Genomic DNA, 16,162 nt, shown 5'->3' with positions numbered 1-16,162 from the left:
AGAACTCGCAGGCCTAGACTCAGAGAAAGACCTGTTACGTCGAATGCTATCCTCCGCCTGGTGACAACGGCTCACCAAACCCTCATAGATCATATCATCACCGACCTCCACCCTGTCATTAATCTCCGGGTTAAGACCCTAAAGGAACATATTGTACTTCATCTCAGAGCTGTCAGCAATCTCGGGGCAATAGGATAACAGATTAAAGAACTTCTGCTAATACTCGTCAATCGTCATAGGTCTCTGACGTAAACTCAGTAACTCACCTGCCTTCGCCTGACGGAGTGCAGGAGGAAAGTACAGGTTCTGAAAAGCTGTGCGGAACTCAGCCCAAGTAGCAACTCCTCTCGCCGCAATGAACGGTGCAGAAGTGAACCTCCACCACTTACGGGCTCGCCCATCCAGAAGATAACCAAGCGTCTCCATCTTCTGCTCCTCAGTACAGTGAAATTTCTGAAAGCAAGTCTCCATATGATCTAGCCAGTTCTTCGCATTCTCCGGAGTCTCGCCTCCAACTAAGGGCTTAGGACCCATCTGTAAGAATCGACGCACACTGAAACGGTTCTCATCATGACGACGATGATGACATTCTCGACGACGCTCCCGATCACCATCGCCCCAACGTCCACCTATATTGCCATGGATACTATGATCACCATGATCCGCCATCTACAAAAATTACCTCACGGTTAACTTATGCAAAATCTAAATCCCAAGAATACTATGCATGCTTTGATACCATAAATGTAGTGACCCTTACCGAGATCACCTACTAATCAGAAACTTAGGCATGTAATTAACTTAATTTAACAGTAAACCAAAATTAAACTGCGGAAGCAATAAAAATATAAAATCCCAAGAAAAGAAATCTGTAAATACCCAAATAGTTATACAACCAAATCGAATTACTGTATCAACCCAATACAATAAAATCCTAGGCGAATCTCCAGCTGGCCATCCACTGCCTAGCCCCTCTTGGATCCACCCGCCTCATCCAATCGCAAACCTGCCCCATGGAATAGGGTGTCCAGATACACAAAGTACGAGAAGTGAGCATAAAACGCCCAACACGAGAGTATGAGTATACATGCATGCAAGTGTACCTCCTACTGACTAGAGGCCAAGAATCAGATAACAAAGACAGATCGGGCCCTGGTATGTAGCATGTTGTGCCGTCGCTTCAGGAGGTAACTCACTTACCGAAAACCAGTGGATACTCCCGACCCAAATCGATGGAAGTCCATCCACTAACAGGATATGGTAAAACCCTACTAACAGACATCTCAAAAGAGATAGCTCAAGATGCAAGAGTATGCAGCATATAATCATGTCATATAAATCATGCAGTCACATAATATATGCATACTCAGTCAGGATATCTCGAACAGTACTTTTGTACCTCAAATACTAGGCAAGCTCTACTAGCTCTAGGTCCACGCCTATAATCCGCACTACACTGCCAAATGATATTAATATTATTATAGTGCTCTAAAAGCCTTAACTAAGTTATTGCATACTCCTAAATATTTTTAAGAAGCAAAAGATATACCTGGGCCACAGCTCTGCTACGACGCCTGGATCGCTACGCCACTTCCGGATTCCCAATAGGACGCCTAAAATTCCCTAGATCTAAGCTATATGACTAAGGAATCGAGAGAAGAGAGGTGAAAGGTGTGCCTGGAAATGAATCTCGGCACCTCTATTTATAGACATCGAACGGAAAACGTCTGTTCCTCCATCGTTGCGTCCGAACGTCACATCATGTGCGTAAGCAATGACTCATTCTTGCTGGCACGAACGTTGCGTCCGATCCTAGGACGTTGCGTCCGTTCCATTTGACCCTCCGGACCATTTCTGATCATTTTTGGTCTATTTCTGGACTCTGTTAATCCATTAAGAGTTTCCTTAATCATGTTTAACTTAAACTAACATGATTTATTGAATTGATTAACACTTAATCATCAATTTTCGGGCTACTACACTTTAGATCCCGAGTCTTCTCATCATTTCACCAAGTATCTTACCCCAATTCTTCTGCTCGCCCCCAACATTCCAAACCAAGACACCATCTATGTCTTCACCCTTTCCAGCAAGTCAGCTGCTACTCTAATCCGGGTCCAAATCCTCAGGTCCTTGGGCCTCTTCACAATAAGCTTCGTCACATTATCATGGCGCCTCGGGTCTCGGGGTCTTCGTACCCTACTCCAGATGGACCAGACGTCTCATCGCCATCAACCCAAGTACTCGAGTCCTCGGTCCTAACCTGGGTACTTATCCAATTCATATCCCAGGTCAGGAGTCTGAATACTACTAGGATGTCACATTCTTTTATGTTAGCTCAAAATTTTATCGTATATATCGAATGATAACAACTGCGAGTTAGAAAATAATTTTAAAAACAAAACATACATATATATATATATATATAAATTTACAATATATATGATATAAATTTATTTAGTTAGTTGTACACTTGACTTGAGTTAAATTAGAAATGGCAAAGAGCATGTAAGTTAATAGCTCATCTAATATTATCCTCCTCTTCGATTTGGAACGATATGTCGATTCCAAGTTCTTATTATACAAAAGCTTATCTCAAGTATTTTTCTTTTAAAAAAGCGCAGAAATCATGAATAATTTTGTTTTTGTTTTTGTTTTTTTGCTTTTCATGTCAGTACCTTACCAACTAATGAAAGATCATATATGATTTTAATTGGAGAGTATGAAATTAATTCTTGCATCTTGCAATATTTTATTTCACAATATGATATTCTCGAGTTTAGTTGAAGCTCAATGAAACAATAAATCAGCAAATATTTCATAAGAACCCCTCACTTTAAATGGAATGTTTGATTATTTATCCCCGAAATGAAAATTATTTGTTTGTTTCCTGAAAATTATTTTTAAAATATCCTCCTAATATATAAATATTTTATCGAGGATAAAAGAAGTAAAAATTGACAAAGAAAAAAAAATTGAGTGAGAATCAGTGTTATCAAATAATAAAAGTATATTGAAAAGGTATAATTATTCGGAGTTAACTCATGCAGCCCCGACAATATCTTCGAGACATATCTGATTGCAATCTTAAAATTCAAATTTTTTTTTTAAAAAAAAAATCAAAACTTTTATTTAAAATAAAAATTGAGAGAACCTTCAATCTTTGCTTTAAAGAACCAATTACTTGGTTAGATTTCGTTTCACGCATTCACCCATTCAAGAAAAAGAAGAAGAAGAAGGAGATGTGAATGTGTGGGCAAGATCCGACGCTTGGTCAAATGAAAAGGTTAACAGTTATGGGTCTTGGCATTTAGCGTACTAATGGTGGAAGAGAAGGGTCTACAAGCAAAAGACCCCACGTCAGAGAAATGCACGAAATCTTGAAACTGAATCCCATTTGGATTATCTTCAAATTTTCAACAGAAGGTATTTGTAATCCTTGCATCATTAACAGTGGTCAGAAATAAAGTGTTTGCGTAGAATAGAAATAGGACTTTTCCACTTTTGTTCTTTCTTTTAAACCAGGAAGAACCATTTTGTTCTTGTTTTTAGTCAACTGAGCAATGAGCATAGAGTGATTGGATCTGTTTCTGTATCCCTTTGTTGTTCTTATGTGGATTGATTTGTTTGGTGTGTAGAGAGATATGTGGGGATATGGGATATCTTTCGTGTGATCACTCTAGTTATTAGTGGTGACTATGGTTTCAATCGGTGAATTGGATTCTTTTGCTGATCTGGGGTTTATCAGATTCCTTGAAATTCTGCAGATTCTTCAACTGTTTGAGGTAAAATCTTCTGACACAATTTAATATCATTTACTTTATTCTGTTGTTTTCCCTATTTTGGTTCTTGGTATTGTGGACAAGAAACCTTCCTTACTCAAATATCTGAAAGAACCTTCCAGTCTTGAAGAATAAATCTTCATAATTGGATATGATCAAATAAATACATTAACATATAGTGAAGTGTTTCTGTATCATTGAACAGCCATGAACTTTGGATGGTTAATGTTCTTGATGGATGCGATTAAGATTGTTTAGTTTTATTTGATTTGGGTTCCTGCTGCAGAATCATTGGTTTATTAAGATCGATTGTTGGTCCTCTTAACATTTTTGGATTTGAACCTTGGACTTTTAGATATTCACTGAATCTTCATATTCATTACCCTTATTTTTTTAAAAAACAAATTAATTTTTGGCTCTTTTTCCTGTGTTTTCGCCATTCATAGTCCCGTGGATATAAGTGCCGTCCCAGAGATTGTTAGGAATTTGCATTATGGGGTGGCTAACCAAGATTTTCAGAGGTTCCAGCGACAATATATCTAGAGGGCAATATCATGGGAAATATGAAGATGATACAATTTGGGAAGGACCTCCTACTTCAACGGTGATTGTTTTTCTGCTAGTTTACGAGCTTTGCTATTTTGATCTCTTTTGCATTTTTATGAGATCTTTTCAGTATCTGAGGATGTGAGTGTCGTTTTAATCTTATTATATATAGGAAGCTTGGTCAGATTTTGACAAGGAAGAAATTGATCGAGCAATAGCCCTTTCTATTGCTGAGGATGAAAAAGGGAAAAAAGTAATAGGTAAGTGAGTCAAGATCAAGAAGCTACTAAATGTGGAATTGTGAATTTAATACCTGTTCGGGAAGTTTGTTAGTATGTTGTGACCACCATCTTTTGTTTGGTGGTGTATCTACATAACACTCTAATTTCTTTATTTACTGTAGAATGTATAACAGCCTCATTTTTTGTTTCCTGGTCGAAGAAATGCTGCCCCAGGCTCTGGAAGTTTTTTGATGCTTGCAATTTTAGTAACTTGCTATTTTTTATTGTTTTCGTTAATAGATTGCGAGTCTCATTTGGAAGAAGATGAACAGCTTGCTAGGGCCCTTCAAGAAAGTTTGAATGCAGAATCACCTCCTCAATCACCTCCACTCTCATCACCTCCTCGATCATCTCCACCTCGATCACCTCCTCGATCATCTCCACCTCGATCACCTCCTCGGCTACTCCCCCCTCGATCATCTCCTCGGCCACTCCCACCTCGATCACCTCCTCGGCTACTTCCACCTCAATCACCTCGATATGATTATGGAAGTTTCTTTCCACCTAATCCATTCCACTATCTTCCAGGATACAGGTAATCACTCTCCCTGTGGTCCATTTTTCAGGTCTCGCTATAAGATTTGTATTTACTCAGTGAGATTATATATCCATTAGTCGAACCAAGGGCAAATTGCAGAGGGGTGCGAGACTGGATGGGGTGAAGTAGGGTGACTGAACGGGATTTCTTTTTGTGGGGAAGGGAGTGAAACCTGCAGCTTAGAAACATTGTACATGAAAGTTCCTAAAAATGTTATTTCCGGCCTTCTATTGGTGCCCTTAGTTGATCAAAGTCTAAGTAGATCGATAAGTGAAGGAATAGAAATGCAAATAACTAAACAAGCGCAAGAAAATTGCATTTCCATGCTGCAATTTCCTTCCCATGAAATAGTTGATCCTATGACATCTGGAACTGACAGTTTGTATTGGTAGAATCTGTGCTGGTTGTAACAGTGAAATTGGCCATGGAAGATATTTGAGTTGCATGGGGGCTGTTTGGCATCCTGATTGTTTTTGTTGCCATGCTTGTAATCAGCCAATATCAGATTATGAGGTGTTGAACTAATTCTTAATTGAGTCTTTTGATATTGGTTTTGAGATCATAACTAGACGTTCTTTGATATTTCTTTTATATCTTTGAACTCTCAAGTAAATTCTGTTTCAGTTTTCAATGTTTAGTAATCGCCCTTACCATAAATCCTGCTACAAGGACCAGCATCACCCCAAGTGCGATGTTTGCAAAAAATTTGTAAGTGTCATAACCTTATTTTGATGAGTGTTCAATACGCTAAGATAATTGTGAATCCCGTCGTGCATTCGCTTAAATTATTTCATTTCTGATACAGATCCCAACAAATGTGGCCGGCCTTATTGAGTATAGAGCACATCCTTTCTGGCATCAGAAGTATTGCCCTTCACACGAGAATGATGGAACGCCTCGCTGTTGCAGCTGCGAAAGAATGGAGGTAAGGTGTCTATAAAATTGTATTGACATATAAAAAAAAAAGAAAAGAAAAAGGATTTCAGGTTAGGGGCAACAAATTACTTGTGAAAACATGAAAGAAGAAGAAAGTTCAATGGGAAGCGATCTTCATTAACTCAACATAATATGTGCATGATCTTTGTGAATTCGACACAATATGGGCTACTATCATGCTCATTCTCAATATACTCAGATCAATGCAAAACTCTCTATGCAGCCGGTAGATGCCAGATATTTGATTCTTGACGATGGAAGGAAGCTCTGTCTGGAGTGTTTGGACTCTTCGATAATGGATACCCATGAGTGCCAACCACTTTACCTTGAAATACAAGAATTTTATGAAGGTTTAAATATGAAGGTGGAGCAGCAAATTCCTTTACTCTTGGTTGAGAGACAGGCACTAAATGAAGCCATGGAAGGAGAGAAAAATGTAGGTTTTTTGCTTTATGGACACTGAAGAATTGACGAAGTTTTAACACTTTTTACGAATATTTGCTGAGTTTTTTAAAATTTGTTGTGCGGTCAGGGTCATCACCACATGCCTGAGACAAGAGGTCTTTGCTTGTCGGAAGAACAAACCATTAGCACGGTATGAACATCTTTGAAAATCATTCATCCTAAGTATGACTAATTAGTTAGATTAAATTTATGATGATAGTTTACTATAATTTCAGATTTTGAGGCGTCCGAGAATTGGTGGCCATCGAATAATAGACATGTTCACTGAGCCTTACAGGCTCGTTCGTAGCTGTGAGGTGACAGCAATTCTCATCTTATATGGTCTTCCTCGGTAAGATGTATCTCCTTAAGTTCCACATGCCTATTCTCGGTTGTTTGAATTCACAGAAGAGTTGAAAGATACCGTGAATCCAGGTTATTGACAGGATCAATTCTTGCCCATGAGATGATGCACGCATGGCTGCGACTTAAAGGTGTTTTGTTTTTTTCTTGATTCCACCATTCTCTGGCATTAATTTTGATCCATGGGGTCGAACTTAAAACATGAACTAATTTTTTATTCAGGTTATCCAAATCTAAGTCCGGATGTGGAAGAAGGTATCTGCCAAGTGCTAGCACATATGTGGTTGGATTCAGAAATTGTTGCTGGTTCTGGTAGTGACATGGCTTCCACTTCATCTTCATCTGCCGCTTCCTCCTCTTCCTCCTCTCCCTCGACATCATCTAGTTCTTCGAAGAAAGGAAAACGATCCCAATTTGAGAAAAGACTTGGTGAATTTTTCAAGCACCAGATTGAATCAGACACTTCAGCTGCATATGGAGATGGTTTCAGGCAAGGCAACAAGTCCGTGCTCGAGTTTGATCTAAAGAGGACTCTTGATCATATTAAGCTCACAGGAAGTTTTCCATGCTAGTGTGCTGGGATTTTAGTATTAGCTTCATAGGATCAAAATATTAAAATTTAAGAAAGTGAAGAAAGTTGTGACTAATGATAAAAATAAGTTGCACCAATACAGTATTGTTTTGACTGTGAGCCTCACACATTGTGCCAGAATACATGTCGATAGGTACACAGAAAAAATTGTTTATGATCTGATAAAAAGAAAGTGTTTATGATGAATAAAGATATGCTTGGTTTTCACGTTATTTATTTATTTAAATTTCATCTGAGAATGACAAGAGCTAATCTTAATCTGCAAGTTTCATTGCCTACGATCTATTCTGTTCTATTACAGAGAATTGATAATAAATGGCGTGAATATGTTACCTGAATCGTGGCCATGCCCTTAAGCAACTTCAGTTCGATCAATAAAACCTTTGATCTCATCTCTTGTATCTCTTCTATAAATTCCACTTGATTTTTGGTCTGTAGATATGAACAAACAAGAACTTAAAGAGTTTCCAGAGCATTACTTAGTTTGTAGTTCAGGGAATATATTTTTCTATTTTTCCAATATGGTGGCGCGAAATTCAAGAACATGGAGTCTCGAACAATCCTAAACTATTCAAGAATAAGAAAAGCCTGTAAACGGCAAAGATCGTCGGACCAAAATTTTGATGAGTCAAATTTGACTCCGCTTATTTCCACGATCGATAACATTGTTGTTTTGGTTTGTGTTATTTGAGTGAAAACATTGGTTTAAAAGTTAAATGCTTGGTGTAGTTAACTTATATATATACACAGGCAAACGACATAAAAAAAATGGAAGCCTTTTTGCATCATGATCTGACTTCAACCAATGAATTATTGAATTTATCCAAGCTGATACAAGTTGTTTCGAGCACCAAATTTATTAATTCGTAGGCTCTGGTCGAGGCAAACTGTAAAATTAGGAGCAAAGAGTTGTTAGTTGGAGTGATAATGGCAAGGAAAAAAATGGAGCCTATTAATAGAGCAAATAATGCAGGTTCAGTGTGTGTTTATGTTTGTGTTATTAGAAGGTGGGGAAGATCACTTAGCTGTTCATGTTCTTTTGCTAACCAAGACTATTAATACGCTGGTATCCGATTGTTGAGAAAGGCAATAACGAAGGCATAGTTGTGCTTTGTTGCTGCTAGTCAACTGTTAATGGTGCCCATGAATTTATTCAGGCTTTTGGTGATTCTATTCTTGATCCCACAGTATCGAGTTCAATCTAGGAGTACTTTTTCCTAACTTAGTTTTTCTGTTTCCTCACATGTATTCAAGGTTTATTCCATTTCTTTGTACTCTTCTTCGTAGTTTGAACATGCTTGAGTGGATGTTCATTCTCTCTCTCGCTCTCTCTCTCTCTCCAAATGTTGGAGATTGCAATGTGTACTCTTTCAATTTATGTGTACTATCACATATATAAAAATTTGATGCTGTGAACTTCTGTGGTTCTGTTTCGAGCTTCCTCCATCTTCTTTGCAACATCGCATTTTAGCTTTGTTTGTTGATAATATGCCAGTAACGATTGCTATTTGTTATAAATTTTCTAAAGAAAAGAGAATCATCAGCAAGCTTTAATTAGATGATAAATTTGTAGTACTACAAAGTAAAACCCGTTCTTAAATCAAATCCAATAACTGAATATTACATTGAATGTATGAACAAACACGATCAGTATAAAAGAATGACGAGTTTTTAAAATTTCAGCTTTAAGAGAAAAGGCATCTTATCAGCAAATGAGGGATCCGAGTATTTTCCGGTCAGAATCTGTGACGCCACATACTGGTTTGCAGCATCAGTGTAGTGAATACCATCCCAGTTCACATATTCTGTACTGTCACTGCAACCTTTGGCTGTTAGCGAAGTTCCATTCAAGAGTTTAGTTTGGCCACAGGAGATGTGGCTGTCGTAATTCAATGGAGGGCCTCCATATCCACAGCATGCCATTACTGGCTGCTCAAAGCCTGTAAATTGATATGCATTCAAATTCTCTTCATAAATGTGCTTTTGGATAAGAAGAGAGATTATTTGTGGATGCTAACCGTAACGGGAATAGTTTGCTATAAGATTTGATTTGATTGTGAAAATATCGACATATGTGACATTTGAATCCGGATACTGGGATTGCAACTTTTTACAGAGAGCGTGAAGTTGCAGGTTGAGAAGTCTGGAAGCTTGGTTGTGAGAGCTGACACACCCGAGTTCGTCCAGCCTAGATGCATCAGTGCCAAATTTTGCAATATTTTGAGGCAAGCAACCTAGGGGACCTGTGTTATGGATCCAAAAATTTCTTGCCCCTTGTTCATATAACTTCTGTAGGGACAGAAAAATAGGATGGATATGAAAAATTTCAAGTTTTTCTTCAGTCTAGAAGATCATCTGTATGGTACACATAATTTTGTAAAATATGAGTGTATCTTCTGTGAATGGTTTTCAGGCGATTAGGTGGATGACATTATGTGTAATATTTCGACTACTAACCTCAATACCGTCTTCAAATTGAGACAAAATTATGGGAATCGAAGCAAGAATTTGATCCAACGTCTTAGAATAGAAGGCACCAGCTAAATCGTTCTGGCCTATGTCAAACATGTAGAGTGCTTTCTGAAATGAATCTTGTGCCGGAATGTATTTGTCAAATTTCCTTGCTGCAAAAATTAGTTATGTTTAATGCTCATCTCGTGATTTAAGGTGAAAAAACTGAATGTAAGAATACGGATGTACTTACGTTTAGCCTGTAGATCTTCAACTTTTGCCTTGAATCTGAAAAACTGAGCCACTTGAATTCCAAATGAAAATGGGCTAACGGATGATGCAGTGGCCGGGAGTATAGTTGAGCCTGCAGCTGCAAAGTTGCATCCGGTTCTGAAACTGGGCGCGCCAATCGCATCCAAATATGAATTTAGAAAGGGCAAGTCCATGGCATCCACTGTTACATTGTTAGAAAAACACATATACAAGCCATGTTTATCAGGAAAAAAAAATGAGAGAGAAAAGTTGGTAAAAAAAGGTGTGCTGAATACTCAGAAAATCGATGATCAGACGGCCATCGCAGAACCTCCCAGATGGTTTCTTAAAGTAAGTCTGGCCATTGGGCGGATCAAGGCTCTCGCCAAGGCCAGAAACGAGTCCTCCAGTGTCCGAGTTGGAGTCTCCAAAATTGAAAACTGCTGGATAGTTGAAATCTATGGATTTGGCTGAAGGGAGGCATATTAGCAGCAGAAAGATGAGAATTTGGCAAATGTTTGAAGCCATGTTTCCTCATAGCTGAAACAAAAGGCAGATCTCATGTCCTTTTAACAAGATGTTTGTTGGCATTTTTAGTGTGCACTCAAAGTCACCCTTTCTAATTTGGACAAGTCCTAAAGTACAAGTATTTGTCAATTTTTCACTATCAAGGTCTGTTAGCTAACGAAAGATCATTCAACATGTTAAGGCAAATCTAATATCATTCATCTGATCCTAATAAGTAATCCTCTTTGTTGGATTACTGATTTATAAATTTGTGTCTCAAGTATTATTCAATTCAAATCAAAACTGAACTCTAATATATTAAATTTTTTTCAAGAGTCGGGCTCAAGCCTATTATTTTTATTCACAAATATTTTAATCTATTGTATAATTATAATTTTATTATCATGACAAAGAAAAATAAACATAAAAAGACATTCCACAAACTATCATAATGACTTTTGGCCTTCAAGTAAATTAATTTTTAAAATAATATTAAATTCCAAAAATACCATTTAAAGCTTTTTTTTAGCCTTCATTCAATAATTGGCCTTTTGTTGCGAAATTTACGCTTGCAAGCGCATGCTTGTTAAGTTTTAATATAGAGTAAGTAGAGTGTTGATTCCACGAGGAGTAAAGTTGAAAAATATTTAGTATTTGTAATTAAAATAGTCCTAATTTTATTTAGAAAATCAAATTTTAGAGTTTGGCAGAAAAATTAAATAAGCAATGAACTTGAGCTAGCACGCACAAAATTTCAAAAAATATCAATGAGAGAAAATGGTATAGAGGTTTTGATTTCACCTGGTTTCGACAACAATTATTTCTAATTAAAATATTTTCATGAATTATATTCAATTAATAACCAAGAACACTTAATTATATTATTTCCCTCTCCCGAGCAACAAATAATATGTATCAACTAAGATTCAATTCCAATATCCCTATTAAAAATCTAGTCTTAGTGATATGTGTAAAACAATGTTCTTTTCAAAAGCTCCGTTAACGTTATATACTCTCCCGAGCCATATAAACAATTAACGGTGTAATTTCTATTAGTCCTATTCAAAATCCCCTCTTCCGAGAAATAATTTCAAATAAATATTACAATTCAATTAAAGATCAATTAATTGAAAAAACTATCAAATCTAGGAAAAAAACAATTAATCTAGGAGAATTCAATCCAATAAAAATCAAAAGTTGTAGAAGTGTCTACACCAGGCTACGTCAACTTCTAGACTAAAAAAATTTAGTTCATGATCAAAATATTTCAAAAATAAATCATGTTAAAAAATCTGGACATCAATTCAATAATAATAATTTCAAAAGAAGGAAAACAAATCCGAATATTCGATGCCGCGTCCGGTCGATCGATCTTCTTCTTTGTTCTTTAAGCTCTTCACGTTGATTCCAGATTTCCCTCTCCAAAATTCACGTTCAGCTCTCCAATTTTTGTGTTGTTGTGCGGCGGCTGCCTTTACAATTTTTACCTTCAAAATTCCTTTTATATGTTGGTTGAAAAGCCCAAGATCAAGCCCAAGGATCGAGTGTTTTGAGTTTCCAAAACTCTGATATTTTCCTATTTTTATCAGTTCACGCCTATGCGTGAGAATTATCGCAGAAGCGTGTCTCTCATACTTTCATGTTCTGGAATTAAGCGCAGATGCTTAAGGATGGCGCAGAAGCTTTTCCCCTCTTTTCCTCCTCTACTGTCTTTTTAACGCAGAAGCTTCCAGTTCACGCAGAAGCTAAATTTTTCACTCTTCTGCTTCATCTTTCATGCATATGCGCTTCCTTTTCTCTTTTCCTTTCTCGTTTCGTCCAGAATTTTGCGCAGAGGCGCCCATTTTGCGTAGAAGCGCACCTATCCATGTTCCATTCTCGCGTAGAGATTTCTGCAGCGCGCTACAATTTTCAAAAACTCATATCTCATAATCTAACCGTCAGATCGAGCTGAAATTTTTACAAATACTTTAAAACATCCTAAAATTCAGTATGAATGGTAGAGATTGGATTTTGATGTTTCAAAAATTTCCAGTAAATTTCGAAAGTTGCTGCTATATAATTCATTCTTCCGCTTCTTCTTGCTACTTTTCCTCCAATCTGTGCAACTCACAAAAACAATAACTAACACGCATAAAATCCACTCAATACATCACAAAAGCCAAGTAAAATCATATATAAATTAAGTGCATAAATTGCACTTATCAAATCCCCCCAAACTTAGACTTTTGCTAATCCCGAGCAAAATAATAACGAGTAATGTAATCGGCCTCCGAATTTTTACATTCAAAGATTCAATACACATGTCCGCTAATTTTCTCAAGAGATCTCGTGTGTGTGTGATTTGCCAATCTTGTCTATCCTTCTCGCTTTCGATACACTAATGCAACAAGTTTGTTTCATAGATTCACCAATTTCGCTCTCTAGTTTCAAAAAACTATCTACCAAGTTCAACTTCTACTCACTAAGATCAAAAGAACTTTTCATTTATATCATGGATTCTCATAAAATCGCCGGATTTTGCACCCGGTTTTATTTTATTGAGCCCCTATAATTACCCGCAGACTTTGCTATATGTAAAGATAGGATTCGGATTTCAATCCCCTCGTCTTTAGCCCGGATGGAGCATCAATCCTATTTTATCCGCAAACTTAGCCATGGATTGGTGATTAGGATTTCAATCAATTTCCAGGCCCGGATGGAGTTGTAAATTTTTTTTTTAACTCTGTTACTTTGAAAACTTTTTAGCTTTCAATGTATTTTCCTAAATCGTTTATAAGCTTGTAGAAGTCCACCTCGATCTTGAGTATAAATCACCAAAGTTAAGAATCAAATCATCCAATCCACTCTAAACAATCAATGCATAGTTCATATGGGTGAGAACTCAAAATTAAATATAACTAACATTGACCTTGCAGCACACAAAATTATTTTCATCATAGGCCAACACAATTACACATCATGCCTTTAATTCAAACTAACTCATCAAAAAATTTCAAAATTTCAAACACCCCCCAAACTTAAAATGTGCATTGTCCTCAATGCACAAAAGTAAAATAAAATCAAGGACACGTACCTTAGGTACTAAGCGTCAGTACTCGACACCATCTTAATCACTCAAAGCTTTTTTTGCAGGGGTATGTCTTAAACTCTTGCAATGTAGTAGCCCGGTTCCATTTTACAAGATTAAGTGATTTTAAACATGTTAAAAAAATGACATATAATTTTAAAAGTGTCAAAACATGTTTAAAGAGTTCTTATTTGGTCAAAATAAGTGGAAAATCAGATCCAGAACGTTCGAAAATGGTAGGGTATGTCCCGGGGGTCCAAAAATAATAAATAAATGGGTGTTCACTGCGGAGCCACCATTGTGCAGATCGGAGCTGCCGGTACGAACGGAAGTTCAATGCAGCAACGGAGCTTCCGATGTACTGTCTGAAGACATGGCGATGAGAATTGTACACGTAGCTACATGCAAGAGATCGGAGCTTCCGATCTCAACCAGTTGCAACGTGGATTCCATGCACAGAACGGAGCTTCCGATTGTGATCTATAAATAGGGGAAGAGGGGCCTCATGTTCAATGCAATTACACCTCTCCTTGGCCCATGTTAGTCCATTTTTTATGAGCTTTTGGGTACTCTTATTTTAAGAGTTGGAGTAGGTAGTAGTTTTTTTTTAGCAGACAGTGTCCGCAGTAGCAGCCAGGTAGCGGAGCTGTGGCGAGTCATCCAGGGGTCGTAGCTAGGCTATGCCCAAGCTTTGAGGCATGCGTCATCAGCGGGCTGACAACGGACGAAGGTATGGCTTTGGTTCCCTATAGAAAATAGGGAGTAGACTATAGTTTAATTAAGGATTTTAGAGCCTAGTAGGTGATGTTTGGCATGCTAGGTAATGCATGGGTTATTTTTGTTGTAGTGATGCATGGTAGGCTTGGACCTAGAGGGGAAGCTTCTAGGATCTGCCTTACTAAGGTATGGAAGTATTTATTTGAGATATACAGATGAGTATGCATGTTTTATGTGTTTGCATAGATTATGTGATTGCATGTTTTATATGACTTTATATATACAACATGTCACGACTGTGTGTTGCATACATGAGCATATTGAGCTTTTACCTTAGAGGTATCCTGTAGTAGGGCGCTCACCCTACGACTTGTGGATGCTTGGATACTTAAGTCTTGTGTCAGGTCACCTTTATGGTTGAACACATGTATTAGTATCAGGTCACCATTATCTAGTGGGTATACGAGCCACCTCCTGAGGCAACGGTGCAACGTGCTATATACCCTGGGCCCGGTCTTTGAGCTTGTTTTTTGACCTGAGAGTCTTGGTACCCAGTTCATTTGCATACATGCACACATAACATCGTATACTCTTACTCTCGTACTGAGCATGCTTACTTCCGGTTTTTTTTCTGTTGGCTGGATGCCCTATTCCATGGGGCAGTTGCAGGTAGTTCTCCCGAAGACAGGGAGGTTAGGTGGTGACCAAGGCTGGTTAGCAGGGTTGACCATTAGGATTAGCTTACCTGGTATTATTTTATTTTAAGATTACGCAGTTACTCTGATTAAGATTATTTTATTGATTAATTGCATGCTTAAGTTCTGATTAGTAGGTGATCACGGCACGGGTCACTACATTTATGGTATCAGAGCATGCAATAAGATTCTTTGGGACATAGTATTGATTTTGGGTTATCGTTTTTAGGATTACAAGTTGGATTCGATGACAATAGCAGTATCAGGAATTTGAATAGCAGGATGTCTAGGCTTTTCCAAAATCGTCATTGCCAAAGTTGGCAGCAGAAGTTTGTATTATGTGGATCCCAGCAGGATGGAGCTGGAAGAGAAGATCCAGTTTTCAACGCCAGACACTTCTCCATGTTGAAAGGAATGTGTGACATGTAGTCATCCATTCCGCGTCGACCAAGGAAGCTACTCCGGAAGACTCTTCACTTGTAGTTGGAGAGATTGTCAGGGAAATCTTGTCTCATCTACCAGATTAGGAACCCAACAATATTGGAAGGATCCGGTAGATTAGGAAGATTTTATCTTTTAGATCTTGTGATGAAGAAAGTCTGCTGACATGAGTAGTAGACAGGAAACTTCATGTTCAAGATCAGTAGATGGAATGAAAGAATTCCGCAGGAATTTAAATATTGTATTTTGTTGTAAACAATATTTCAGTTGTAATTAGATGTATTAAAGATTTCAGTATTTGATGTACTAAGATTTTGTTGTAATGTACATCTTTCAGTGTACTCCTTTGATTAAGTTATATATTACATGTGATTGTAATAAAGATTGTATTGGAACCTGGATTTATGGTTCAAGTATTGTAATAATTGAAGATTAACTTGGTTATATTGAATAAAAGATTGATCATTGTTTAAATGAGTACTTGGGATTTTGCATGTTTTCAATGAATAGTTTTAGATATTTTACCTAGAATAGTCTAGTAAACCAA

General features: G+C 37.4%; 2 protein-coding genes across 3 annotated transcripts; one reads left to right on the top strand and one right to left on the bottom strand.

Moving 5' to 3' along the window:
• The first annotated feature begins 3,166 nt into the window (after window positions 1–3,166).
• Window positions 3,167–7,694, top strand: LOC140886097 (protein DA1-related 1-like). Of its 2 annotated transcripts, XM_073292601.1 has the most exons (13): window positions 3,167–3,426; window positions 3,639–3,785; window positions 4,229–4,386; window positions 4,501–4,588; window positions 4,850–5,144; window positions 5,540–5,660; window positions 5,772–5,855; window positions 5,953–6,072; window positions 6,307–6,519; window positions 6,616–6,678; window positions 6,764–6,879; window positions 6,963–7,021; window positions 7,113–7,694. In XM_073292601.1, exons 3-13 carry the CDS (start codon window positions 4,276–4,278, stop codon window positions 7,460–7,462), a joined length of 1,620 nt encoding a protein of 539 aa, XP_073148702.1. In that variant the 5' UTR covers window positions 3,167–3,426; window positions 3,639–3,785; window positions 4,229–4,275; the 3' UTR covers window positions 7,463–7,694. The 2 variants fall into 2 exon arrangements, with proteins under 2 accessions (XP_073148702.1, XP_073148703.1); XM_073292602.1 differs by lacking the exon at window positions 3,167–3,426 and having other exon boundaries at window positions 3,437–3,785.
• Window positions 7,695–9,016: 1,322 nt separating this feature from the next.
• On the bottom strand, window positions 9,017–10,715 carry LOC140892512 (GDSL esterase/lipase At1g54790). The gene is made up of 5 exons (XM_073301436.1): window positions 10,482–10,715; window positions 10,187–10,387; window positions 9,940–10,106; window positions 9,501–9,771; window positions 9,017–9,422 (listed from the first exon to the last, which is right to left on the bottom strand). The coding sequence occupies exons 1-5, from the start codon at window positions 10,711–10,713 to the stop codon at window positions 9,154–9,156; spliced, it is 1,140 nt and encodes a 379-aa protein (XP_073157537.1). The 5' UTR covers window positions 10,714–10,715; the 3' UTR covers window positions 9,017–9,153.
• Window positions 10,716–16,162: the final 5,447 nt, after the last annotated feature.

Source organism: Henckelia pumila, chromosome 3, assembly GCF_033568475.1.
Source record: "Henckelia pumila isolate YLH828 chromosome 3, ASM3356847v2, whole genome shotgun sequence".
Lineage (NCBI taxonomy): Eukaryota > Viridiplantae > Streptophyta > Magnoliopsida > Lamiales > Gesneriaceae > Henckelia > Henckelia pumila.
The sequence above is the reverse complement of the archived record's forward strand: the minus strand, read 5'-3'. Positions and strand labels throughout refer to the sequence as shown.